The sequence below is a fragment of the Eptesicus fuscus genome, chromosome 7 (genome assembly GCF_027574615.1).
Source record: "Eptesicus fuscus isolate TK198812 chromosome 7, DD_ASM_mEF_20220401, whole genome shotgun sequence".
Classification (NCBI taxonomy): domain Eukaryota; kingdom Metazoa; phylum Chordata; class Mammalia; order Chiroptera; family Vespertilionidae; genus Eptesicus; species Eptesicus fuscus.
Window position 1 is genome coordinate 11,561,660 of NC_072479.1, and position 25,720 is coordinate 11,587,379.

At 44.3% G+C, this 25,720-nt stretch overlaps 2 protein-coding genes, 2 non-coding genes and 1 pseudogene across 4 annotated transcripts; all 5 read right to left on the bottom strand.

The window, feature by feature from the left end:
* Window positions 1-4,072: 4,072 nt before the first annotated feature.
* RASL11A (RAS like family 11 member A) lies at window positions 4,073-7,057 on the bottom strand. Its single transcript, XM_008153373.3, has 4 exons — window positions 6,434-7,057; window positions 5,996-6,052; window positions 5,811-5,890; window positions 4,073-4,789 (listed from the first exon to the last, which is right to left on the bottom strand). The coding sequence occupies exons 1-4, from the start codon at window positions 6,555-6,557 to the stop codon at window positions 4,322-4,324; spliced, it is 729 nt and encodes a 242-aa protein (XP_008151595.1). The 5' UTR covers window positions 6,558-7,057; the 3' UTR covers window positions 4,073-4,321.
* A 7,460-nt stretch (window positions 7,058-14,517) lies between these two features.
* On the bottom strand, window positions 14,518-19,807 carry RPL21 (ribosomal protein L21). The gene is made up of 6 exons (XM_054718742.1): window positions 19,719-19,807; window positions 17,440-17,518; window positions 16,599-16,660; window positions 15,955-16,067; window positions 15,170-15,320; window positions 14,518-14,722 (listed from the first exon to the last, which is right to left on the bottom strand). Exons 2-6 carry the CDS (start codon window positions 17,504-17,506, stop codon window positions 14,633-14,635), a joined length of 483 nt encoding a protein of 160 aa, XP_054574717.1. The 5' UTR covers window positions 17,507-17,518; window positions 19,719-19,807; the 3' UTR covers window positions 14,518-14,632.
* Window positions 15,795-15,921, bottom strand: LOC114227007 (small nucleolar RNA SNORA27). The gene has a single exon (XR_003613094.1). It is a non-coding gene; the product is annotated as a small nucleolar RNA SNORA27 (small nucleolar RNA).
* On the bottom strand, window positions 16,176-16,246 carry LOC114227005 (small nucleolar RNA SNORD102). Its single transcript, XR_003613092.1, has one exon. It is a non-coding gene; the product is annotated as a small nucleolar RNA SNORD102 (small nucleolar RNA).
* Window positions 19,808-23,621: 3,814 nt separating the features above from the next.
* On the bottom strand, window positions 23,622-24,638 carry LOC103296763 (ubiquitin-conjugating enzyme E2 Q1-like; annotated as a pseudogene).
* Between the last annotated feature and the right edge of the window lie 1,082 nt (window positions 24,639-25,720).

Consider the following 25,720-nt stretch of genomic DNA (forward strand, 5'->3'; position numbering starts at 1 on the left):
GCTCATTTTCTATTGGGTTGAGGAAGTACATGAGGGTGGATTACATTTTTTCTAGGAGACACAAATTTCTACTCTGTATGCTGAAAACTGTTCTGCTATTGCAAACTAATCATTGCTTACATCAGTTAAACTTCTTAGCACCCTAGCTAACTTAATGGTGTTTGGAAAATAATCATTTGGGAGTTTGCTTGTTTGTTTCTATATCACATCTTTCTTATTGAGTGCCAAAGCAGTTGGAGACTAACTAAGTCTTTCAAAATATTTCCCCTTTGGGCCCGATTGGTGTGGTTCAGTGGTTGAGCGTTACCCATGAACCAGGAGGTCACAGTTCAATTCCTGGTCAGGACACATACACAGGTTGCAGGCTCAATCCCCAGTGTGCGGCATGCAGGAGGCAGCCCATTGATGATTCTCTCTCATCATTGATGTTTCTGTCTCTCTCTCCCTCTCCCTTCCTCACTCTCTGAAATCAGTTTAATATATATGTACACACACATACACACACACACACATATATATATATATATTACCTTTTGGAGACAGATGAGATGGTAAGAATAAATTATTAATCATACAACTATCTTTGCATCATAAATTTGAATCGGTAACTTTACATAATGAGAAGTTAAAACTATAATACATACATAGCATGGGGGGGAAGCTATTGGAGCCCCCAATTCATGATTTAACCATTATCTTGTCTTTCCTATTTGCTGTTTTGTTCACTGCCACCTTCCACAATTACTTATTTTAGTCCACTTCTCCATATTGATATTAATAAACTTTAGATCTTCTGTTGAGCCCTTCACCTCAATACAAGCAAAACAAATTTATTTTCTTCTGTTAGAATTCATGTATTTTTCCATTATTCAAGTCCACTTTTCATGAGCCGCATGTGAAACAAGAATGTTTGCAGGATGTATAATTTAGCCTTTGGATCCTGTCCATTTCTCCAGGACCATGCTGATAGGCATGTTAATTAGGTCATTCTGCAGTTTTGGAGTACAATTAGACCAAGCCTTGACCAAAGGAGGCGGCATGACCAATGGAAACCTGGGGAGTTCAAAAACAGAGGCTCTGGCCGAAACCGGTTTGGCTCAGTGGATAGAGCGTCGGCCTGCAGACTCAAGGGTCCCAGGTTCGATTCCGGTCAAGGGCATGTACCTGGGTTGCGGGCACATCCCCAGTAGGGGGTGTGCAAGAGGCAGCTGATCGATGTTTCTCTCTCATCGATGTTTCTAACTCTCTATCCCTCTATCTTCCTCTCTGTAAAAAAATCAATAAAATATATTTAAAAAAAAAAAAACAGAGGCTCTGGTTGGGGAGGGGGAGTGAAGAAGGAGCTGGGATGCTGTAGCCCCACCTCCCTCCTGAGGGTGACAGGTGATTGGCACACTGATGAGGACACTCAGAGTTAAGGCATAACTTCCAGGGGGAAATGTGTACACTCTGGCCTCTCCACACCCACCCAAGTTTTCAGTGTTCTGCCCAATGTTTCAGGAGTTCTTCCCCCATCAGTAACATAATGACACCCAGTGCTCCCACAACCCTGTCCTCCCCATTCCTGAGGGGAAGGAAGGTAGGCTCCAGGCTCAGCTTCCCCAATAAGGGCCTCCTCTATGCCCAATTAAACCCAAATCTTCAGATCCTCTTCCCTACCCACAAATCTGACACCCAAATCCCACCCTAACCACCTCCTGATAACTCCCTGCTCCTCTCTTCCATCTCCAGGGCTATGATCCCAGGTCCTTTTTCCAGATGTTCCCAAGCACCTGGTTCCGCAAGAGACCCCCCAGGAAAGAGACAACAGGCATCAAGGAGACAGGTCCTGTGCTAGGCTAGTTCTGGGACCAGAAAATAAAGGAAGCCATGGGGCCCTGGAGGTCAGTTATTTGTGACGCTGAGGACAGGAAAAATACCGGGTAGGGTGCTTTCTGCCTGACCCCTAGCTTCCTGGGGCCCCTGGAGGCTGTCACTCCCTTTGGAACTAACCCATGACTCATCTTTGACCCCTCTGGTCCACAGTGTGCTCCTTGGAGAGCACGAGGGTACTTCCTGTTCTCACTTGGAATTGGATCATAGGCTGCATTGGGACATCTCTTGTATTTTCCTTTAGCTGCAAAGTTATGATTTAACTTTTTCCTATGGGATGTTTGATCTTAGCTTCTTGAACACAGAGAGGGGGCCCCCTGGCACTGGGTGGCAATCTGGGCACACAATGAGCATAACCATGATTAGGAGGATCAGTTGTTCTCATGTCCATGCTTAGGTATGGTAGGAAGCAGGAATGGAGATGATAGAAAGAACTCCTTTGTTCTGAGGAAATGAGCAAGGAGAATTGAGTCCTTTTTTTAAGTTAATGGGCTCTAAAACAATATTTTTTAAAATATATTTTTATTGTTTTCAGAGAAGGGGAAGGATAGAGAGAGAAACATCAATGATGAGAGCAAATCATTAATCAGTTGCTTCCTGCACACCCCCCACTGGAGATAGAACCTGCAAACCCAGGCACGTTCCCTGATAGGGAATGAAACCGTGACCTCCTGGCTCATAGGTTGACCCTCAATCACTGAGCCACATTAACCGGGCTAAAACAATATTTCTTCTTAAATATTTGGACATTCCTTTAGATATAAATGATCTAATTTTCTAAATCATTCATGTCATTTTGCGTAGGTAAATGCCCCTCAAGTATAGGGAAGATTGGTGTTATTGTCAGAGGTCTGGACAGAGGTGGCCTTGGAAGGGCAATGGTCTGCAATGGCCAGAAGCTGCATGTGTCACTTTCTGTCAATGCTAATAAAGAACTTTTAACTACTCAGAATGTCTTCTGTCCTTGTTATGTCATTGTAATCTCCCATTATTGTCCCTTGGCCCCAATAAATAATACATTCAGTCATTTATTCATCAAATTTTTACTGAAAACCTATCACTTCACGTGCAAGTACTGGACTAGAAGCTTGGAATACGAAGTCATAAAATCCAGTTACTGCCCTTGAACAGTGCTCCTTCCAAAGAAGGTGATAAATAGCTACATGACATGGTTGGGTTATAACACAAATGCAATGAAAATAGGAGACTCAGAGAAGGCACCCAGAGGCTGAAAGTAGCATGTGACTTGGGTCTTGGAAGATGAGTTAGCCATATTGGAGGTGAAGAAGACGGAAAAATATTCAAGGCAGAGGAAATAGTTCATGCCAAGGCAAAGAGGTGTGCAAGAGCCTCGTGTATACTGAGAAAGGCAGACCGGTCTATTGGAATGGAGGGTGTGTGTGTGTGTGTGTGTGTGTGTGTTGGCAGAAGGTGATGATGAGGCTGGAGAGGTGGTGAATAATCTTGATGCCATGTCTCATTTGTATTTTATCCACTAAATAAGGGAAAACCAGCTGAGGTTTTTCAATCATGTAAATAAAATGATTAGGGTTGGATATAGTAAGGTTGTTCTGGTATAAAGAAAGACTTAGACAGGTGGCATTCCATAAGCCAAGAAACCAGAGTCTTGCCTGGACCCTTACCTACACTGGTAAAGGCCTGAATTAAGGCAGACAGTGACAATTTAGAGAAAAATAAAAAATTGACAGATCAGATACCCTATTGAATATGAGGGTCAGCGAGATAGGAAAGGAGAATTTTTAGGCAACTCCTGAATGGTAGAGTGCACTTATTGACATAAGAAATACTGGAAAATGTTTTTTTTGTTTTTGTCACTTGTTATTTGCAGCATAACATTACTATTTATTGGTACAAGTGGAAGTTTATTCTCCCACCCTTATTTAAAAAACAAAATACCATTTGCACTGATGTAATTTTTAACATCATTGCACAGTGGAAATCAAATGATGTTAATTTCATGCCTGTGGCAAAGTGCCCTAATTAAAGACATCCTGCAGTTATTCAAATCTCTTTCCTCCTCCACATATTTTTCTTTCTCCCACAACACATTCCCTCCACTTAAACCCCTCCCAACAGAGAGACACCAATCAGAGTTCAGACTGGGGGCAAGCATGGAGCAGTTCTGGGCTCTGGTGCAAGTATGATTTCTATAAAAAGACATTTAAGAAACAAGGCGAAATGTTGCCATTTTGCCTTTAATGGAAGGGTGGCTAGCAGTTACAGTAAAAAAAAAAAAAAGTTTTATTTAAAAAAACAACTCTTCAACTTCTAGGCCATCACTGAATTTTCAGAAATACACATACAATTGCAAACCCATAGTTTGTATAAAAATAAACTCTGAATGTGTGATTAAAAAGGAGACCCCCTCCCCAGTCTTTTCAGCTGCACAAATGCGTAATAAAAAGGAGGCGGTCTGTCTGAGGTGGGTCTACCCCAGGGCGGAGGGCGCTTTGACTTTGGGAGACAGAGCCTGCTTGAAGCGCCTCTTCAGGTCCTGCATGTTGGGAGAGCGTGGCCGAGGAATGATGGAGGCCCTTCTCCTCTCCCCGCCGAGGCTGTGCAGCTTGCTCACTTCTTTGCAGAGATGCTGAAACACATCACAGACATCTTCGTAGTTTTCACTGGTGGAAATTTCAAGGAACAGGCTGCCCAGCTCATTGGCCAGTTGAACACCGTCATCGGTCTGCACCTGCCGGGCATGCAGAAGGTCCCCCTTGTTGCCCACGATGATGACAGGGGCCCTCGAGTCAGGGTGGACCTTCCGGATGTGCTGGTAAAGGGGGCGGATCGACTGGTAGCTGTCGTAGTCTGTGATGGAATAGACCAGCAGAAAGCCCTCTGCCCACTGCACGCATTTGGACAGGGAGTCAACCACCTGCAGGAGGTTGTCTTGGACCTGAGGGGATCAAAGGGAGTCTGATCAAGGAAGCCCTCAGTGGGAGAGGACTCAAAATAACATCCAAGTAAACTCTGAGCAATGGTTGAAAAAGAAATCACTAAATACAGTTTTCAGATTCTGCCCTGCTTCTGCAGAAGGAGGTTTTTGATGTAGAAAGAGCAAATTCCCGGGGCCAGTTCCCTGCCTGGGTTATTTCATTAGCTGTTACCAAGGCATTGTTTTTAACCTCCTTGCCGGGCAGGTAGTCTGTGGTGAACCTAGGCTGACTGAAGAATGACTTCAATGAGAACTTTCAAATCAGAATGTCACAATTTTTAAGGAACTAACTCAGAAAAAGCAAAACTTTGAAAATAAGCCAAGATAAACATCTATTCCCAAAACCCATAAAAATATTTTTAGCATGTCCTTCTTGAGAATGTTCCAGAAAAAAAAAAAAATTCTTTCTTTCAGTTCTTCCAGGAGACCTTTCCTCCCTAGAAGGGAGAGCAATTAACTTAATCAAGTTACATTCCTGAGCGGGCGCCAAGCGTGTCTGACGGCAATTAGGGACTTGCGGGCACAGCTAGAGGCAGAAGCACTTCCGCAGGCCTTGCTAGGGGAGAAGACCCTCCAGGGCCCCAGCCGGTCAGTTGTTAACGGTTCCACGGCCAGCCCTGAAAGAGGGGGTGAGACCCATGGCCAGCCCTGAAAGAGGGGGTGAGACCCATGGCCAGCCCTGAAAGAGGGGGTGAGACCCATGCCGGCAGCCTTGCCCTCACAGCTCGTAACGAGAAGCCCAGCGCCTCTCCCCGTCTCAGAGGTGAAACTATGTGAACACTATGAAGATGTCAGAGGGGGCGCACAGGAGGAAGCTGCCTCCAACATCCAGTGCTGGCCTCTTGGGAGGTTTCGAACAGCCCTCTGACCGGCCCCTCCTGGGGACAGCCCGCTAAACGCACATCAAGCCCGTGGAGAGTCTTGCTCACGCTGCCGAGCGCCCTCGGTGTCGGTGTCGGAAGGGAAGTCCGCCGGTCCTTACCTGGATTCCCCCGGGGGTGTCCTGGATCTGCAGGGACAGCTGGTCTCCCTCCACACACACAAGCCGTGAGTACAACTTGCCTGGAGAAGGAAGAAGAGTCTGCTTTTACATTCTTACGTTCTCGGCAGGACAAAGAAAATCGAAGCACGCAGCCACAAAAGCAGGGGGCACATGATTGTTCTAACCTGTATTCGGTTCATAATCGCCAATGAATCTCTTGGTTAGGAAGCGCACAATCATTGCTGGAAGTGAAACAGGAAAATCAGGTGAAGGGCTCGGACAGGACCGTCAAACACGACACTCCCCAGGAGAGGAGGGAGGAACGGGCAGCGGACCCTGCAAACCGCGGGGTAGCCATCGTGGTCTCCGTGCCTCTGGCGGCGGGGACGACTGCAGGTACTCGACCTGCTGCACCGGCCCTCCTTCTCCAACGGTGCCACACCCGGCGACAGCCCACGAAAGGTCGCTGGGGCAGCAGCGGGGAAGCCAGAAGGGAGGGGGTGTCCGCTTCCTCCCTGTGCCCAGTCCTCCTCCCCCGGCTGTGAGCTCCCACTCTTCCCCATACCCCGTTGTTCGGACCCGGCCCGGGGTGGGCTCCGCCCTGAGGTCCCCTAGGCACTCACCGCTCTTGCCCACGCGGCCGGCGCCCAGCACGGCCAGTTTGATGTCCCTGGGCAGGAGGTAGTCGGAGGAGGACTCGGGGATGGGCGCGAGCAGAAAGTGCCCGGACATGCTGGGCGGCCGCATGGAGCGCGTCCGGCCGCCAGAGCACAAGCCTACCCAGCGAGGCCTCGGCCGCAGCGGGGCGGCTGGCGAGCGGGCAGCGCGAGGACTCGGGGTACCGGGGCCAGGCGGACCGCCGAGTTGTCACCGCCGGCGGCTTTTAAAGGACTCCGCGCGCACCAGGGCGCAGCGGCCGCCTCAGGCTCCTCCTCTTCCCCGCCCTCCCCGTGGCGGCGGGCAGGGCGGGAGCAGCGAGAGCTGGAGACCACGCTGCCGGCGTGCGCACTCCTCGCAGCCTGACGCGCTCTGCTCGGGGACCTGCGCGTTTCCCGGCCCCCAGACGCTGGAAATGCAGGCACTATCCCGAGAGTGCAGGGAGGCCTCTCGCCGGGCTACGCCTGAGCCCGGTGGCCTCCTCCAGCCCGCAGAGGCGATCCTGAGTCCATAGACAAGTGAGTGAACCTGAGATGAGTGAGTGAGCCTGAGATCAGAGTTAGGAGCTGGGGGAGGAAAGGAAGAGGGAAAACTGTCATCAGTAGGATGTTTCTGCAACAGTGGGAGGTAACTTCCTGCCAAACGTTGCCTTTCATTTTCAAAAGGTGATGAGGGGTGACAGTATTAGGGGAGGGGGTGGGGAGAGAGCTCACAGCAGCAGTACAGGGAACTGTAGCCACTGGGCCAGGCTCCAGAGCTGTGAAGGCCCCGGAGGCAGTACTTGTTTGCTCCTCAGCTGGCACTAGCTGCATTGACTCATCAACACTCCCATAAGCATTCCGTGGGCTAGGAGGCTGGAAGCTCTGGCTCAGGACCCGTGCACTGAATCATGCATGTGCTTCACTATTCATTCCAGTACTGACTTCCAGGTGTAAAGTGGAGTTTAGGGTGAGGTGGAGAGTGAAAGAGAACACAAAAGAGGAATGTGGCCTGATCATGGGTTTCTGGGCCCACCCTGGCAAGGCAGAGCCTTGGGAGTTTTACCTTATGCTTCTGGCCTCCTGCATTCCAGCCTCTTATGTCCAATTGCCTATTAGACACCCTTCCTTTACTCACTCCTCCCTCTATCCTGGTTGTATTAGTTAGCTTTTGCTGCATTAAAAAACACACAAATACAATTGGCTTCAAACAATGACCCCTCATATTTGCTCACATGTCTAAAGATCAATGGGGTGGTTATCCTACACTACGCCAGGCCCAGCTGATCTTGGCTGGCTCTTTCATGCCTCTGCAGAGAGCTGACAGGGCTTGAGGAACTGGCATCATCCTGCAGCTGGCTGTCACGTGAGCTGTGATGAGGGAGGGACAGTAACTGAGTCACATGTCTCTGCTCATCAAGCAGGCTAGCCAGGGCTTATTCTCATGGTGGCTGAGAAGGGTTTCAAGAGAGTGACTGGAAGTGGAAAAGGCCTCCTGAGACCTAGGCTCAGAGGTGAACCCATCACCTCTGCTTTTTGTTGGCCAAGGCAAGTCATAATGCCAGCTCAAATTCAAGAGGTAGGGAAAAACACTCCACTCCTTGGTGGAGAGAGCTGCAAAGGCACATTTGAAAGGACTGGGATGCAGAGGGGTAGAGAATGGATCCATTTTTTGCAATTGACCACACTAATGAATGTGCCTCCATCATCCAGTAGCCCATCCTTGACTCTCACTTCCACATCAATTGCCAACTTCCATAATTTCTACTGCCTCCATTTCTTGGTGTCTCCTCCTCTCCACCCCTACTTTCTTCATTTCTCAATTGAAGAATCCTGAATAATCTTGAAGGAACTGATTGTGAGTAGTTTACTTGTTCCTCCCTTGGGGAAGCTTCCTCTGACCACTACTACCATTCATACACTTATTTCCCAGTTACTTTCTGGGCACACTCAAGTGTCACTACTTCCTGGTGGAGTATTTGCTTCGTCTGTCTCCAGGAGGGCAGGGGCTCTAGCTTGTGTCTTTAGTACCAAGCACATAGTGGTACCTGGGACTTACAAGCTCTTGAATAAATGTTCACTGATTGACTTTCTGAATGAACAAATGGTGTCTTCACTGTATGAACTGGGAAAGACAAATCATGTGTGTAAACATTATCCCAGTACCTTAGTTTTGAGAGTAACCTGTTCTCAGGAGCAAGTGTTCCAGGAAATGTACTGAGATGAACTGCCATATTTCAGTTGTACTGACTTTTGGCTGTTCACAAGGCAATCGCTTCTGTTAAACTTCAGTTTAACTGGGAAGACTTGAAGCAGGGCACCTCCTTCCCCGACTGGGGAAAAGGCACCCATAAAGAGAGTTACTATTTACAGAACAACTTTGAAACTGTTAGCTTCCAGGGGTCTTTGAACAGTTCAGTGATAGGGGTCTGGTTTGTTGTCTCTCAGATTCTCTTGGCCTTTCCTTCTTGGATACAAAATGGCTCCTGCTTCCCCAATCATTAAGTACTCATTCAAGCAGGGAGGGTGGGCCTCTCTTTGTCTTTTCTTATTGTGAAACTAGAGGCCCGGTGCATGAAAATTCATGCACTGGAGTGGGGGTGGTCCCTCAGCCTGGCCTGCCCCCTTTCACAGTCCGGGGCCCTCAGGGGCTGGAGGTGACCCGGCGATCAGGGGAAGGCAATGCCCCCATCACACCTCTGCTGCTGCCACTGCCGGCAGCGCAAGCCTTGGCCGGCCCTGGTAACCTGAGCCTTGGGCAGGCCCTGGGCAGCTGGGGGGCTGAGGGCAGGTCTGGCCGCATCGTGCACCTGCCGCCACCCCCCCTCACCCCGTGGTCAGGCTGAAAGGACTGGGGGACTCCAGCAGGGCTGAGGGGACTGGGCGCCACCATCTTTGTGAGGGTGTGATTGTCAATTTGCATACTCCCTCTTTATTAGATAGGATGATCCTCAGAAGAACCCAGCAGACTTTCTCATATCCCAATGACCAGAACTAAGAAGCTGGAAGTTCATACAAGTATCTAGCAAAAAAGACTGGAATTGCTGTGACTAACTTGAACAATCATAGTTCCTCCCCAGGGGCTAGACAGTTGCTACCTGTTAAAATTCAAGGAACAGACAAGGGGATCTATGCTGAGCAGCTGTCAATGTGATCTGCCACAAACACTTGACATTCCTGGAGTCTAAATGCAGACCTTTCTAGGGAAAAGCCATTTCTTGGCTGAGTCTTGGGCTTATCTCTTCACTTCATTCCGTTATACATTCCCAGTCAGGAATAAGATCATTTAAGTTTAAGGTCACTCAATAAGGAAGATTCCTAAGACTGTTCTCTGCTCAAGTGATAATTACATTCCATTTTGCAATTACATGGCAACTTTGCTAGATGAGCTCAAAATGTTATTCCACTTTTCTTGGAAAGCTCTTTGCATTTGCAAGTACACAAAATAGTCCATGACTTTTTAATGCAGATATTACTGAACTGTGGAATTATAAATAGCCTTGTGTAAATTGTTGCTTTTCATTTGGATTTGTGTCATTATGTAAAATTGTGTGACTAACTCAACAGGCATGCTGAAGTGGTTTTAGAGAGATAATAGAAATGTGTAGGCAGATAGGGATACACAAGTCCATGGGTGTTTAGAATGAGTGTGAAGGACAGAATCTGGAATATGCAAACATCACTAGCCTTAGAAAGTTACTAACCCTTTACCAGCTAAATAAGCTTGATTTCTAGACCTCAGGCAAAACTTCGCCAAGGGTCTGTCCTCTACTAGTTGAAGACTGTCCCTTCCCCCCAGCCCTGGTTGGGTGGCTCAGTTAGCTGGAGCATAATCCCGTACACTCAAAAGAAAGGTTGTGGGTTTGATTCCTGAACAGGGCACAAACCTAGGTTTCAGGTTCGATCTCCTTTCAGGGTGCTTAAGGGAGGCAAAGATGTTTCTCTCTTTCTCTCAACATATCCTCAGGCAAGGATTAAAACAAAAGAAACACTCTCTTGCCCAGCCGGGTGTAGCTCAATGGTTGAGCATCGACCCAGGAACCAAGAGGTCACTGGTTCGATTCCCGGTCAGGGCATGTGCCCAGGTTGCGGGCTCGATCCCCAGTGTGGGGTGTGCAGGAGGCAGCCAATCAATGATTCTCTCTCATCACTGATGTTTCTATCTCTCTCTCCCTCTCCCTTCCTCTCTGAAATCAATAAAAATATAAATAAAAAAAAAAAAAAGAAACACTCTCCAACCACCATCCCTAAAATTCAGTGTCAATTACCTTTCCTGTATGGCCTAAATCCTTGAATATTACTATGCTTACAGGAGACTCAGAGACTACCTTTTGGTACTTTCCCCGGAATAGGAATTATGCTTCTGTCTTATACCAACTCCCTACTTTATTTCAACTGTCAAAATAATTGAAAATCTACTCTGTAAGGCTAAGTGCTGGTACAAAACACAAAGAACAGCTAAGTTTCTACTATAAAACATTTACTGAAAAGACAACACAGTACATAAGATACTCCTGTCTGCCATCACAGTCATCCTCATAAAGTTTATCATCATTCGTAAATTAGTTCAATTAACAAAAAAGTCTAAATCTTAATTGTCCCTAATCTTAATTAACCCTATGAAATTGGTGAAATATTTTCTAAACTGATGTTCAGGCGAGCTTAATAATTTATCCAAAGTCAGAGTCATTCAGCAGTAGACAATCCAACCCAATTTCAAATTTGGTGCTGTCCAAGATTTGAAATCCAGCATGAAAGCACTCTGGTCATGTAAATGGAATGACAAAACAGGTTGAACTTAATCTGAACCTTCTCTCTCAGGAGCAAAATATGCAATCACATCTTCACTTAAGCTAAGCCATTACCTCATTTAGTAGAGACAATAGAGTACCCATTTTCCATTTCTTTTCCAATCCAAATGATTTCCATAAATTCTATTCTTGCTAGGAAAGTGGGTATGAAAGCATTTCCCTACACATTCCCCAGCCTTTTGCATTTGGGGCTTTGTGACATGGCCTGTCAATTGCTCCTCCTTCCACACTTTGGCTGTTTGAAAAGCATTACAATGCAGAGACTTGGCTGGCTGCTTACCCATTCCTTGATACACTGTCCACCTCAACAGGAACAGCTGCAGATGCTGCCTCGTTGTTGTTATTCATAACCAAGCAACTTGTCTAACAGATTAGGTGTTTTGCATGAACACCAATTTATTTCCCTTTAAGTGGGGCTGGGTTGAAAATGTTATAACATGCATATTTCAAATAAATTCAATTTAAAATTCTCATGCTAAAAGAATGAAAAGCCTACCTTGTTTATATCTTAGCAATTTTTATTGATATTTAGCAATGTTTTATATTTTAGCATTTTTTCCATCCCAGTCCAGAGAAAATGCTAATGTACATTAGTGGGAATATAGAAGAGATAGGAAATCAAGTTGATATATTTAGCCACAATTTTTAGAAGACTTCAAAAAGAGTGTGCTATATTTTATTCAACCCTTGGGATGGGGTTCATCTTAACAAAAATAGAAGGCCTTGAAAGATACCTGGCAAGATCAGAATTAAAAGTTTAAGTAGCCATGCAACCTCCTTTACAGTCTTGACTCTTAGTAAGAGGGTAAAAAGTTCTATAGTTAAGAATACTTTTTTTCATTCTCAACAAGTGTTAAGAAAAGGGAATTGTATAGTACAGGACTTACAAATTTACAATGTCATGGTTACTCATTTAAAAGATCCTAAAAAAAAAAAAAAAAAAAAAAGATCCTGAATTTCAAGGCAGGGTACATAATCCTAGCACACATATACACTACTCAAAACTCAGGGACTTTAACTTAATTCATCTAATAAAACTTTCCAAACTAATCTCTTTATTTGCAAGACATTCAGATGGAGCTGCCCAGAGTTGTAAATATCAATCGAGCTTCAGAGAGTGAGCTCTGAAATCTAAATGTCAAGTATATTAGGGATGACTGACAGAAGTCAGTGGGTCTCAAACTAGAACATGCATCTTAATCACCGAGCATAAATGCTGGGCCCAACCCCAGAATTTGACTCAAGTTGTTCTGGTACAGGTCTGCATGTTTATGCAGCCAGTTGGGGACCCATTCTTTGTGAACCACTGGCTTAGAACTCTTCTCATAACAAAATCATAGACAGACGTGAAACATTAAGAATCCAGAGTGAGAGGGAAGTCAGACATGTTTAAAAACTGGGAAAAAGTATGGTAGAAGCCTCTGGAACTCTGGAAGAGGAAAAAAAATTGGCAAATATTTAGGGGTAAAGTCAAATTGAAAAGCCTCTAATTTAATTAGCAAGTGTTTGGTCAAGTTCTGAGTAGTAGTTTCATTGGAGTGGTGAAGGCAGAGCCATGTTTGCAGTGGGACTGGGAAATGAACAGAAAGGCACAGGAAAAGCTGCTCGTTTTATGTGCTGCTTTTCAAAAGTCTGTATGCTAAAGTTAAGGAAGCAGCAAGTGGAAAGGGTCAGACCCAAGAGATGAGAAATAATCAGTGAAAACATAAGGCAGAAACAAGAGGCCTGCCTATTAGTACCAACTCTTCCCTCTGCTGTCCTACACTCCTTGATACCTTATTTTGCCTTGAAATGGCTAGACAAGATATTCAGGAAATGCAATTTTAAAATATGCAAAGTTAGACACATTATAGTTAAAAATGATTTTAACTGGGCAGTGGTGCCATCAAAGATTGGAAAACAGCCCTAGCTGGTTTGGCTCAGTGGAGTGTCAGTCTGCAGAATGAAAGGTCCTGGGTTCAATCCTGCTCAAGGGCACATTCCTGAATTGCGGGCTTGATCACCAGTAGGGGGCGTGCAGGAGGCAGCCAATCCATGATTTGCTCATCATTGATGTTTCTCACTCTCTGAAATCAATAATATATTTAAAAAAAATGATTAAAAATCATTAAACAGGAATGCCAAATGAATTCATAATTGTTCCTGGTTGCTTTCTGTGATAGTGAATTGTTGACCAATATAAGCATGTTTAAACACAACTTTCTATCTCTAGATGTAAACCTGTTAAGGGCAAATATCCATTTGACTTATAGTAGACCCATTACCATCACACTTCACTGGAGAAATCTGAAGGCCGCTAATATTGGGCTTACTACCCATAGCACTAACTTAAGTTATAAAAATGAATAGGTTCTTGTCATTGAGTCTGTTAGTAGGGAAGAGAATACTCAGAAATGTCAAGGTTTTCATGTCAAACTGATACTACTGCTACAGGGATCACAGAATACTGAAGGCAGCTAGGATAGGATGTGATCAATTCTTTTTTGGATGTTTACCATATCCAAGTAAATATCTAGGAAGAAACAGAACTTAAATGTGCTCCAACTACACAAAGTAGATTTAAAATGTTCCCATTAATATGAAGCAATATGACACTAGAGATTAAGACCTGGATATGGAGCCAGAGTGCCTAGGTTTGAATCTTTGCACCTGTTGCCTTGGGAAAGTTGTGCTTCAGCTTTCTTTTATGGAAAATGGGCAAAACATGTAAAGTGCTTAGAATGCAACATTAACTGCTACATAAATGTTGAACCTCGGTTGAAATAAAGGGATTCTAGTTCCAAGTTATCACAAGCACTATTTTTTTCTGAGCAGTTTCATGAAAAGTGGAAGCAACTCAGAACTAGTATGTAACTCACAATGAAGAGGGTAATTTGAAAGAATCTATTTTCCAAGTAGCAGGCTTCAAAGGCAAGTTTCTGATCCTTAAAATAGGGTACTTATCTAAGTAATCTATTTTCCTTGAGCTTAGCTATAATGCAAGATGCCACTTCCTAACCAATGGAGTATTTTTTGTTGCAAAGTAAACCACCTCATATCTTTCAGCAAACCGCCCCCCCCCACCCAACTAAATTCAAATAGTGAAGACATCACCCAATGAATTAGGACACAAAGTTTTATTTTCTTTTTATTGATTGGCTGCCTCCTGCACGCCCCCCTACTGTGGATCGAGCCCACAACCTGGGCATGTGCCCTTGACTGGAATAGAAACCGGGACCCTTAGGTTCACAGGCTGACGGTCTATCCACTGAGCCAAACCAGTTAGGGTGACACAAAGTTTTCTTTAATTATTCTTTGGGGGGAAGGGACGCCACACTTCCACTCAATTAAAAGAAACATTATCAGCACAGAAGTCTTTTTTATTGTTTCCCACTTATCATGCCATGAATTCGTAGGGAATGGGTTCCAGCAGCTCAGGCTCCTTTCCATTGGTTCTCACAAAGTGTGCTTCTCTGGGGGGAGCAGGCTATTTAAAAAACAAAACAAAACAAGGCAATGGAATAATTATGTTAAGAACTGTAACTCAATTTCAAAGTGCTCTCAGAACCAATGAGGTAACATACACTAAGTGGCCAGATTATGATCTCTGAATGCATAATAATCTGTCCACTCAGTTTATATCCTATATAATAAAAGGCTAATATGCAAATTGCCCCCTCGACCAGGAGTTCAACCAGCAGGCAGGCCGGCTGGACCCCACCCATGCATGAATTCATGTAGCACCAAGCCTCCCTCTCTCTATCTCTCTCTATATATATACTGAGTGGACAGATTATTAAGATCTCTGAACGCATAATAATCTGGCCACTCAGTATATATACTCAATGCTTTAACTTACTTTCATATAAAATTATCACTGAGCAAATTTCACAGTTGTCATGATCAACCAAAAAACCCTTTGTTGAGCACTCACCTGCCGCTTCAATTGAACCCAGGTACCTTTCTCTTTGGCTTCCTTCTTTTTCTGATCATTTTCCTTCACACGTTTCAGGAAGCTATCTCGGCTCTTAGAGTGCTTAATATGCTCAATACGTACATTAATTCTCTTGGCAAGAATCTTGCCCCTGGAGAAAACAGAAATTCTTATAAATGCTTCATAAAAAATAAAACCACATTCAAAAAAACTTTTGGCAGTTTCATTTATTAAATAAACCATGAACCCTTTACCCACAGATAGGGTAAGTTAACAGACCCCCAAACACTAAATAATTTAACCTAAACCAGATCGCTAATAACATTTGTAACTTAATAAACAACTTTTTTTAAAAATATATTTTATTGATTTTTTTACAGAGAGGAAGGGAGAGGAATAGAGAGCTAGAAACATCGATGAGAGAGAAACATCGACCAGCTGCCTCCTGCACACCCCCTACCGGGGATGTGCCCGCAACCAATGTACATGCCCTTGACCGGAATCGAACCTGGGACTTTTCAGTCCACAGACCAACGCTCTATCCACTGAGCCAAACCGGTTTCGGCTAAACTTCTTTTTATACTTTGGAAACTAGAACTGCCTAATACCAAATCCTGTAAGTCTATTTTGTTTCCTCTGACAGGATACAAAACAAACACCCCGTTTTCTTGAGTTTTAAAAAGATATTTCCTTTGCCCCACTTGAATGACCAATGAAGACATAAGTCCAATTGGCAAAGTGAAAAGGGGGTAGGAGGGAATACGAATCAAAGAACTATTACTTACTTAACTTGTTTGTTCACAATAATGCCCACTGCATGCTGGGTGACATTGTAGACTCTTCCAGTTTTGCCATGGTAACATTTGTGGGGCATTCCTTTTTGAACAGTGCCCATTCCCTGTTAAGAAAGGAGGTACACGTTACCTCAGCAAGTGCCTCCTCCTTTTAAACCCTGACTTTTATTAAAGTAACTAAAAGATTTTTCTCTTTTAAATGGCAACTCAAGAGCTTTCAGAGCCGGTGAAATGCATTTTTCACGTTGCTTTGAGCAATCAAAAAGACAATCATCATTAAGCTCCAGAGTGCCAGAATACACTCAAATACAGCTCACAAAAGAACACAGCTTGCACTAGTTTTATTAGTAATCCCAATCAATAATTAAACTCTGCACTGAGGTATCCCGTTTCACCTCAATAAATTCTCATGTCTCCTATATTTTCCTACCTGCTGTTAACAAGTCAAGAGAAAATTCTTAGACTCAAGAATAGCACTTCAAAAACTGGTTTTAAAAGTAAAATTAAATTAGCTGTTCAAAGACAATGGATTTTTCCCCACTTAGGATAAAAAGAGCCAACAGCTGCACTATACACTAGTATTTGTTCTTATGTTAGACGAAATCTAATTTTTAATGTCATTTCCCCAATTTTACCTTGATGTCCACAATATCACCTTTCTTGTAGATTCGCATGTATGTGGCCAAAGGAACAACTCCTAAAAACAGTAATATCAAGATTAAAAAGTCAATTCAAAGAAATATAACCTCACTAGTTTTCAACACACTCCCACCTTTGATAGTGTACATTTTAAAAAGATATATTTTTGTTGATTTTAGAGAGGAAGAGACAGAAACATTGATGGGAAATAAACTTCCACTGGCTGCCTCCTCCACCTCCACTACTGGGGATTGAGCCTGCAACCTGGGCATGTGCTCTGACCAGGTATTGAACCAGTGACCACTTGATGCATGGGAGGATGCTCAATCCAGAGCCACTCCAGCCGGGCAGTTATGGACATTTTTATTTTATTTTAAAATATATTTTTATTGATTTCAGAGAGGAAGGGAGAGGGATAGATAGAAACATCAATGATGACAGAGAATCACTGATCAGCTGCCTCCTGCATGCCCCCTACTGGGGATCAAGCTTGCAACCCAGGCTTGTGCCCTTGACTGGAATTGAATGGGGACCTTTCAGTCCACAGGCCAAGGCTCTATCCACTGAGCGAAACCCGCTAGGGTAGCAGTCGCCAACCGGTGGTCATCCGTGAGGTCTGAAAGGTTGGCAACCACTGCGCTAGGGCATATGTACATTTTTAAATCTTGCTAGTTGACAATGTAAGTACTACTATATAAAATTCATGCTTTTTATTACAAAATTAAGTTAGGTAGGTGGTTAATTGCTACTAGAATACATTATATTATCTGCATCTCAAGTGTGCTAACAGCACAAATGTATACCATGGCTGGTTTCGAAGGGGACAAATCTACTTACCATGTTTTCTAAAAGGCCGAGAGAACATATAGCGGGTGCCTCTCCTCTTTCCCTTTGTGTTCGTCATTTTGGCGAATTACTGAAACCAGAAAATGTAAAGCAGTCAAATACAACGGCAAAATTGTTACTAGCCCCTTTAACCAAAAACCCGTAATTTTAAATGGTTACATCTCAGTAGCAATGCCAGAATTGGAAAATGATCTAAAAAGCTGACTCATGAACAAGTATTTCTTATGAAGGGCAAAAACCATCATTTTAGCGAGTAAGATCTTTGCCAAACCTGCCTAAGTTCTGTAACAAAACTCCATTAAGTAGCAGAATTGGATTTTAGAAACCAAATCAGTACTTTGCCTGTTAAAAGAATATAAACAAACAAACAAAAAAGAATATAAACACACATGACCTCTACCACACTATTACCTGTAGAACCCAGCCTAGAATGCCAAGGGCATTGGAATTACTAACTAGAAGATAGTTTATTGTTGGAAAGCGTAACAACTCAGCCTTGCATTTTTACTTTGTGGATTAAACCCCTTTTACTGCAAACCTAATTTTTGTGCAACTTTATCTCTTGTACAAAAATCTATTAACTGCCAAAAATCTCCAACTCTTCATATTTCTGACTGTTCACACAATTGCTTACTAGGTAATGCATGTAGGGTAGGAGGGAGAAAAATAGATTTTATAACCACTGGCCTAATTTTGACCAAGGTTCTACTTTGGCCACCTGCTTTCTGGGAGACCTACATTTACTCCCTGGTTCTCGCCTTTAATATGGGGTTAATACTTGACAATGAATTGAGGTAATGGCTGCAAAGCACTCAGCAATTCCTCACACATGCAAAGTGCTTACTAGTAAATGGTAGTTAATTCATCAGCCTAAGAATTCATCTATAGCCATTTAGAATAAAACCTTTTACTTTGTGTCCCAAAAGGTTTCAATTGTTTCAGGTCATCTAAGGACAGAATTACCACTGCTGACAATGACTACAGGCAAAATAATACCCAAGTCTGGTTTCACTTGTTGACAAGAGTTCTAACATAAACTGGTCTCTTAACACTCCTTAATCCTAAAGATAAATGACTCCACCAGAGTACCCTTTTGTGGGGCAAGGAGATCCAAAATATTTAACCTAACCAGCACAGCCAAACTAACCAGTGTTACAACAAATGCACCCTTTAACTTTAAAAAGCAACCTAGACTCTATTCAATATTAAGTTCACATAAACTTGTGTTAAATTCATAAACAAGGAAAGATGCTCCAAGTGGCAGAATCAGTAATGGGAGTAATATCTGATTCAAGCCCATGCTGCTTGCACCAGACTCATCTTCCCGTATAAAAAATTCATTGTACACCACGACCCAATACACCCAAGTTCCAAAACTGGAACCCACGATGGGATGCAGCCTGCAGTTTGCTCAACACAGGCAGCTGGCAGCTACTACCTACAAATTAGACAAAAAGAAATTAAGATCAAGCGTGTACTCGATAACCTTTCCCCTGAATTTCTAAACCAGAGTGACTCGGGAGTCCATTCATTCAACACAAGATGCCCCAGCATTAACAAAACGAAGCCTGAAACAAAATGTTTTCCTTTCGTACAACTGCGACCCGGGGCCAAAATTAAAAACGGAAAATCATTTCATGCACCGAAGACTAATGGCCTGGAGTTCACTATCCAGGACGACACAGTTGGAACCCATTCCGTTCTCCAACCACGAGGCTTTTCACCCACAACCAGGCCTCGCCGGAGTTGTAAACCCGTTCCTACTATCCCGCAGTCCCAAACCGACAGCATTACAAGTAACAGATTAGGGGGAAACACCAAAAAAAAAAAAAAAAATTTAACCCTTTGCACTCGCTTGCTTTTTTCTCGATTCCTTTATTCTAATGCTAACCGTGTCGAGTCACACTCGACATCCGAGTGCATATTAAAGGCATCACACCACGCGGCCAAGCCCACAAAGCCTGTCCGAGTAGGCCCAGGATGGTGGAGCGGAGCCGTGGGGACACAGATTTTGAGTCGCTTTCCAGACTGACCCGAGTCGCCTCACGCAGGTGATGCGGCCTCCTGTTCCCCGAGCCTGGCCCCTGCTAGGCCGCGGCCCCGCGGACTGGTCCTCCGCCCCCGGCCCCAGCCCGGCACCGCTGGCCGCACGCCGCTACCGGGCGGGAGAGACACAGCTCCGCCACCCAGACCAGGGGGACCCAGACAGCCTGCACAGTCTCCCTAGGGCCCCCCCACACAGCCTCCGCGGCCTCTGGGTTAGGACTCACGTCTGTGGAACCACGGCCGCCGGGAGCCACGCGCAGGGCCGACCTGGAAGATGGCGGTTCCGGCCGAAAGGAAGAAGGCGGGGCCGCGGCGCGCGCCTTACAAGGACCTGAGGGCCGCCCGCGGCGCTGCCGGAAAGCAACGCCAGCCGAGAGCGTCTCTTCTGGGATTAGGGGGATCGTCTCCGGGAATAAGAAGAGCCTGTCCGGATATGTTCCTTTCTGATGAAAAAGGAGCAATCGACCCACGTAAGCTGATACTCGGATCTTGACGGACAGCCCGGAAGGGGCCTTCAAGGGCGTCCAACGCACGCCGCCTCCCGAGCGCGCCCTACGTCAGCAGCCACGCCGGAAGCGGCGTCAGCTGTCGTGGAGCGCTTCTAGCTGCTGTGGGTAGAGATGACGTCACGGGCACCAAAATCAAATAGTTACGGCAAGAATGTTACCCAGTTTGTGTGTCTCTCAAAAGCTGTTTTCGCCAGGTGCGTCAGAACGTACTGCCGGCATGTGCATAAGTGATACAACCGCTTTGGAAAGCAGTTTGGCCAAAGCCAGTGGAACTGAAAATATTCCAGTAGTAAATCCCAGCATTCCGTCCAACGTGTGTATCTCACAGAAACTCTGATATGTAGACAGGGGTGTGCACACCAGCACTGTGAGTAGAAGCAAACACATTATGGGATAGTCATATGATGGAATATTAAAGGCCAATGAGTTAAGAAGGAACCCAGAAATAGGACCAGGCAAAAGAGGATGATGTAGATTACATGTAGTATGACAATTTATATGTACACAATTTTAAAACAAAACAATACTATATGTTATTTAGGTAAAATTTACCTGTGAAGCCATCTGGCCTAGGAATTTTGTTTGTTGGGAGTATTTTGATTACTGATTCAATATCCTTAGCAGTTATTAGTCTGTTTAGATTTTCTGTTTCTTCCTGATTCAGTCTTAGAAGATTGTAAGTTTCTAGGAAGTTGTCCATTTCTTCCCGTTCATTTTTTTTTGGGGGGGGGGGAATATAATTATTCATAGTATTTTCTTACAATCCTTTGTGTTTCTGTGGTGCCAGTTGTCACTTCTCTTTCATTTCTGATTTTTTTTTTTGGGGGGGGGGGGGTCCTCTCTCTATTTCTTGATGAGTCTGGTTGAAGTTTTAACTGTTTTGTTTACCTTTTCAAAGAACTAGCTCAGCTTCACTGGTCTTTTCTGTGTGTTTTTAGTCTGTATTTAGTTTATTTCCATTCTGGTGTTTATTATTTCCTTCCTTCTACTCACTTTAGGCTTTGTTTGGTCTTTTTCCAGATTCTTTAGGTTTAAGATTAGATTATTTTAAATTGTTCTTGTTTTTAGAAAATATGCCTGTATTACTTTGAATTCCTCTCATAGAAGTGCATTGGCTGTGTCCACTTATCATTGTGAAATGCCCTTCTTTGTCTCTTGCACAGACCTTGTTTTAAAGTCTGGTGTTTTTTTCCTACGGATATTGCTAGTCCAGCTTTTCTTTTCCATTTGCATGAAATATCTTTTCCCACCCCTTTACTTTTAGTCTCTGTGTGTCCACTTAGCCTACTTCAGTTGTTTATCTGCCTTTCCCCATAGGCATGTGAGTTTTTAGTCCCTGCCATTAGTTCATGATCAGCCATTCTCAAATGCATATTCGTTAGTGTTAGCATTCCCCACTGCAGTTCCAGAGTTAGTGTGCTAACAGATTAGGGGGAAAGACTCTGTAAAGACTATTCTCTGTAAAGTCTATTTCACATTTTTCTTTGATTATCAAATCTTTTATCTCTTCACCTTTCCTTCAGCTGATGATGGCCTCATTTTTATTAGTGTATAAGCATGCTCTGTCTGGTCCTTCCATCTAAACTCACCAATCTCTCCTTTCTGGCCCTAATTGACCTCATTTTCCGTTCCACCTACTGCATCATATTTTCTGCCATCAAGCTTTATAAAAAAAGAATCATATGAAATTACTGTTTTTCTACATCAAAAATTGTAAGATTTCAGCAGTGTGGTTTTACCTAATACATGAACACTGTTAACTCTTCCTCATCCCCCATTCTGTTTTTAGTTTAATCTGACTTCAGCTCCAATCATGCCACTAAACTGCTCTTGTCAAGGTTATCAACTGCTTCATATTGCCAAAATTGAAAGAGTTTCCCTGTTCTTGTCTTTCTTAATCTCTTCATTGGCCACACCTTCCTCCTTGACACACTACCCTTCAGAACACTCCACAGGCTATTTTACTGGTTTTCCCTTCTCTCCCTACCAGTGACACGTCGCTGACACCTGCCATGTTCCGCCATGTCCCCTAGTAGTCAGCGCACATCATAGCAAGTGGTTGAACGACTGCCCAAGGGGACAATTTGCATATTAGGCTTTTATTATATAGGATATATATAGAGAGAAACATTGATTTGTTGCCTCCTGTATGTGCCCCAACCGGGGATAGACTGGAAATCCAGCCTGCATGGGAGGACGCTCAACCAACTGAACCACCTGGCCAGAGCTATATCCACTTTCTACATAGTAGTCAGAGTGATCTTTTAAAAATGTAAACCTGATAATGTCATGCCCTTGCTTAAAACCCTCCAAAGGCTTGTATTGCTCTTACAAGAAAATCTAAATTTATCTTGGTTTACAAGGTCCTGCATAAATCAGTTATTGCTTATCTTTTCAGGTTTACTTGATCGAGCATCTAGACGGGATCAGGAATCTGGAGAAGGGCTGTGTGTAAATTAAGAGTCCAGAGACGAAACATAGTTTTGGAAGGCATTATGGGGAGTCAGAGAAGACTTAGGAACATAATTTTGGAAGGCATTATAGGGAGTCAGAGAAGACTTAGCTAAAAGAACTAAGTTCTTCTTGTCTTAGGACCCCTTGCTTTTTATTAACACAAATTGTCCTAAGGCAAGGTAAATATACACTTCAAAGGCCAGGGTTTAGTACACAGAATCCATTGTCAGATTGGTGAATTGCCTACGGCTGTTCAGGTGTTTGGCCAGTAGGAGGCAATAACATGTACATTAAGATGCCCTTAGCTGTCTGGCAGCAAGCAGTCATTTTATGCATCCTTTTCAAGTTTAGGGAAATGCCCTCAGCCATTTCCAGATGATTCAGCCCTGCTGACATGCTGGAATTGGCTTCCAGCACTGTTCCTTTAGCCTTTCAAATGGCTTTCTTTCTCATCTTCTTACTTCCTAAATATATACATTGTTTTATATATCTAAACAACTAGAAATTTAATAAGATGTTTTAATCATAGAGCTGTAATTCTTTTCTCAAAGATGCATTTTTTTCATACACATCCATCATACACTGTAACCAAAAAAAGCAGTGTACATGAAATAAAAGAAAATAAATGGAAAATCCATAGCATAGGTAAGAAGGCTCTAGTCTGGAGCACAGCTAAGTTTCTAGCAATATAAGGAAGCTCAAAAGTTTCTTTTATAATGCCTGCTAGCAAGGGTTGCAGGTAGATGATTGGTTGGTCTGTAAGTCAGTCTTGAATACTTGAAACAGTTCAGTGTTGGTTTTTTCCTTAGCATTTAGAATAGCCATCATTGTCCTGTAATAGGCAGAGCTATTACATCCAGGAAAAATGAGGGAGGGAACCACAGAGGCAGTGTAAGATCCAAATATAGCATTCAAAGGTAATTGGTCTGGTGGTGCCTGAGGAACGAGGAAGGAGACAACACTCTGGGGTTAGCCATCTTCCTTTGGTGGGTGTAACAGCCTTTTTTCTTCTTCTTCTTCTTCTTCTTCTTCTTCTTCTTCTTCTTCTTCTTCTTCTCCTTCTCCTTCTCCTCCTCCTCCTCCTCCTCCTCCTCCTCCTCCTCCTCCTCCTCCTCCCTCTCCCCCTCCCCCTCCCTCTCCCCCTCCCTCTCCCCCTCCGTGTGTGTGGATCTGCACCACGGACTTGTAGGACTGCTGTACTCTTGTCAGTCTCTATTGAGATTTGTTGGCTCCAAACTGCCCTCATGCTTTTCCCTTCACCAGTGATGTACTGATCTGCATGATTATGGACTCTTATCGAGTAGACACTGCTCCAGCCCTGTTTGGTAAGAAGTTCTGTGCAGATGGCACCTCTACCCAAGACATACCCTCCAGAGAGGACTGGAGATACAACCCTGACAAACGGTGGGTCAAATGGAAAATTACCTTTAAAGGAAAACTTAAGTAGGGTGAGGTTTGTGCCTTCTGTTTCTTTGAGGATCTAGAGATCATTGTGCAGAGTGCCATCCTGGTCAACTTTGAGGAGTTTGACATTCATGAGTTTGACTGCATAATTTCTATCTTTGAAACTCTGTGATCAGTATATATCCCTGCTTTCCTTCATCAACCGGTCAGTGGCTTGTACTAAGCCAGACACTACCCCATTTAAGTAATCTTGCCTCTGGTTCTTTTAAATTTTCTCTAGTATAGCCAAATTTTCTTTTCAGATTTCTTGCTCTCAGCTAGCTGTTCCTCTTTTATTTCATGGTGATCTAGGTCTTCTGTGTCCTCAGGCATCATCTCCTCTTCATCTTCTGAAGACACGTCTTCTTGTGTGCACCACTCTGCTGGCAAGGGCTGATCCAGCATCTCGACATCTAGATGCTGAGGGAGGTAATAGAGTTTACACAGGTCAGAGATGATCCTGTTCAGATGCTGCAGTAGCAGAGTATTCCTTTTCTTTATCTCCACCAGCCTTTCCAAGACAACAGCCAAGTTTGGGTTATCTGACTCTAGTGACCAGATGAGGGCACAAGCAGGGTATGACTCTGTGATGTTGCACTGGATGCAGATGGGATCGCCAGGCACCAGCCCCTGTGCAGGGAGATGCGGTTTGGGCTCGGCCCCTGCCCCAGCCCCTCCAGCCCCAGCCAGCAGGAACTCGCAGCTCAGCTCATCCTGGCAGGCACTGGCGATGTATTTTAGTCAACTTTTTGAAAGTCTTTGTCATAGGTAAAATTCAATTGTACACAGTTTTTCTGTTGTTATTGTTGTTGTTGTTTTTAGCATATATGCTATTTATATGATATCAGTTGATCCAGGCTAAGTACCAAAATGATATTACTATTATCCTAAGAAAAGCATAATTAAGAGCAGGGGTCCTCAAACTTTTTAAACAGGGGGCCAGTTCACTGTCCCTCAGACCATTGGAGGGCCGGACTATAGTTTAAAAACAAACTATGAACAAATTCCTATGCACACTGCACATATCTTATTTTGAAGTAAAAAAACAAAACGGCAGAAACACCCACATGTGGCCCGCGGGCCGTAGTTTGAGGACGCCTGATTAAGAAAATAAAAATAATAGTACACTAAAATGAATTCCAAAATTAAATGTGTTTTTGCTGTGACCTACCATTTTAAACTTCACACATTGTTTTTTACTTAATGTAAATAATTGAATCCCAGTATGGTGTGTGAGTGTGTGTGTGTACACATACAGAGAGAGAGATTGAGGTAGATTTTTTAAAATTTATACATTAAAATACACAATCCTAAGTTGTACAATTAAGTGACATATACATATGTCAAAAGTCATATATATCTACTAGTGGCCCAGTGCACGAAAATTCCTGCACTGGGGGGCGAGGAGGGTTGGGGGGGTGGGTGTCCCTCAGCCTGGCCTGCCTGCTCTCACAGTCTGGGAGCCCTCAGAGGATGTCCTACTGACGGCTTAGGCCTGCTCCCTGTGGCCAATCAGGGGAAGGCACCGCCCCCATCACCCCCTCATTGCTGATGCCTCTGACCTCCCTCTGCAGGAGGTGACCCGGCGATCAGGGGAAGGCGACGCCCCCATCACACCTCTACTGCTGCCACTGCCAGCCGCACGGCTACCTGAGCCTCAGCCCTCGCAGCCACCGCGGTTTGCCTGAGCCTCGGCCCAGTCCTCATTGCCTGGGCAGCAGCAGCCTCTATCCGTGGCTTACCTGCGCCTTAGGCCGGCCCTGGGCAGTGCAGCCACCATCCACGGCTTGCCTGAGCCTCATGCTGGCCCTGGGCAGCAG

What these genes read in the sequence shown, in the direction of transcription:
- RPL21 (XM_054718742.1), bottom strand. Translation starts at nt 17,506, where the DNA reads ATGACGAACACAAAGGGAAAGAGGAGAGGCACCCGCTATATGTTCTCT. An exon ending in GTGATATTGTGGACATCAAG is followed by an intron (nt 16,068 to 16,598) that starts GTAAAATTGGGG and finishes CTTTCTTAACAG; the next exon opens with GGAATGGGCACTGTTCAAAA. An exon ending in GGGTTCAATTGAAGCGGCAG is followed by an intron (nt 14,723 to 15,169) that starts GTGAGTGCTCAA and finishes TTTTTTAAATAG; the next exon opens with CCTGCTCCCCCCAGAGAAGC.
- RASL11A (XM_008153373.3), bottom strand. Translation starts at nt 6,557, where the DNA reads ATGCGGCCGCCCAGCATGTCCGGGCACTTTCTGCTCGCGCCCATCCCC. An exon ending in CGGCCGCGTGGGCAAGAGCG is followed by an intron (nt 6,053 to 6,433) that starts GTGAGTGCCTAG and finishes TTTCACTTCCAG; the next exon opens with CAATGATTGTGCGCTTCCTA. An exon ending in ACACCCCCGGGGGAATCCAG is followed by an intron (nt 4,790 to 5,810) that starts GTAAGGACCGGC and finishes TGATCCCCTCAG; the next exon opens with GTCCAAGACAACCTCCTGCA.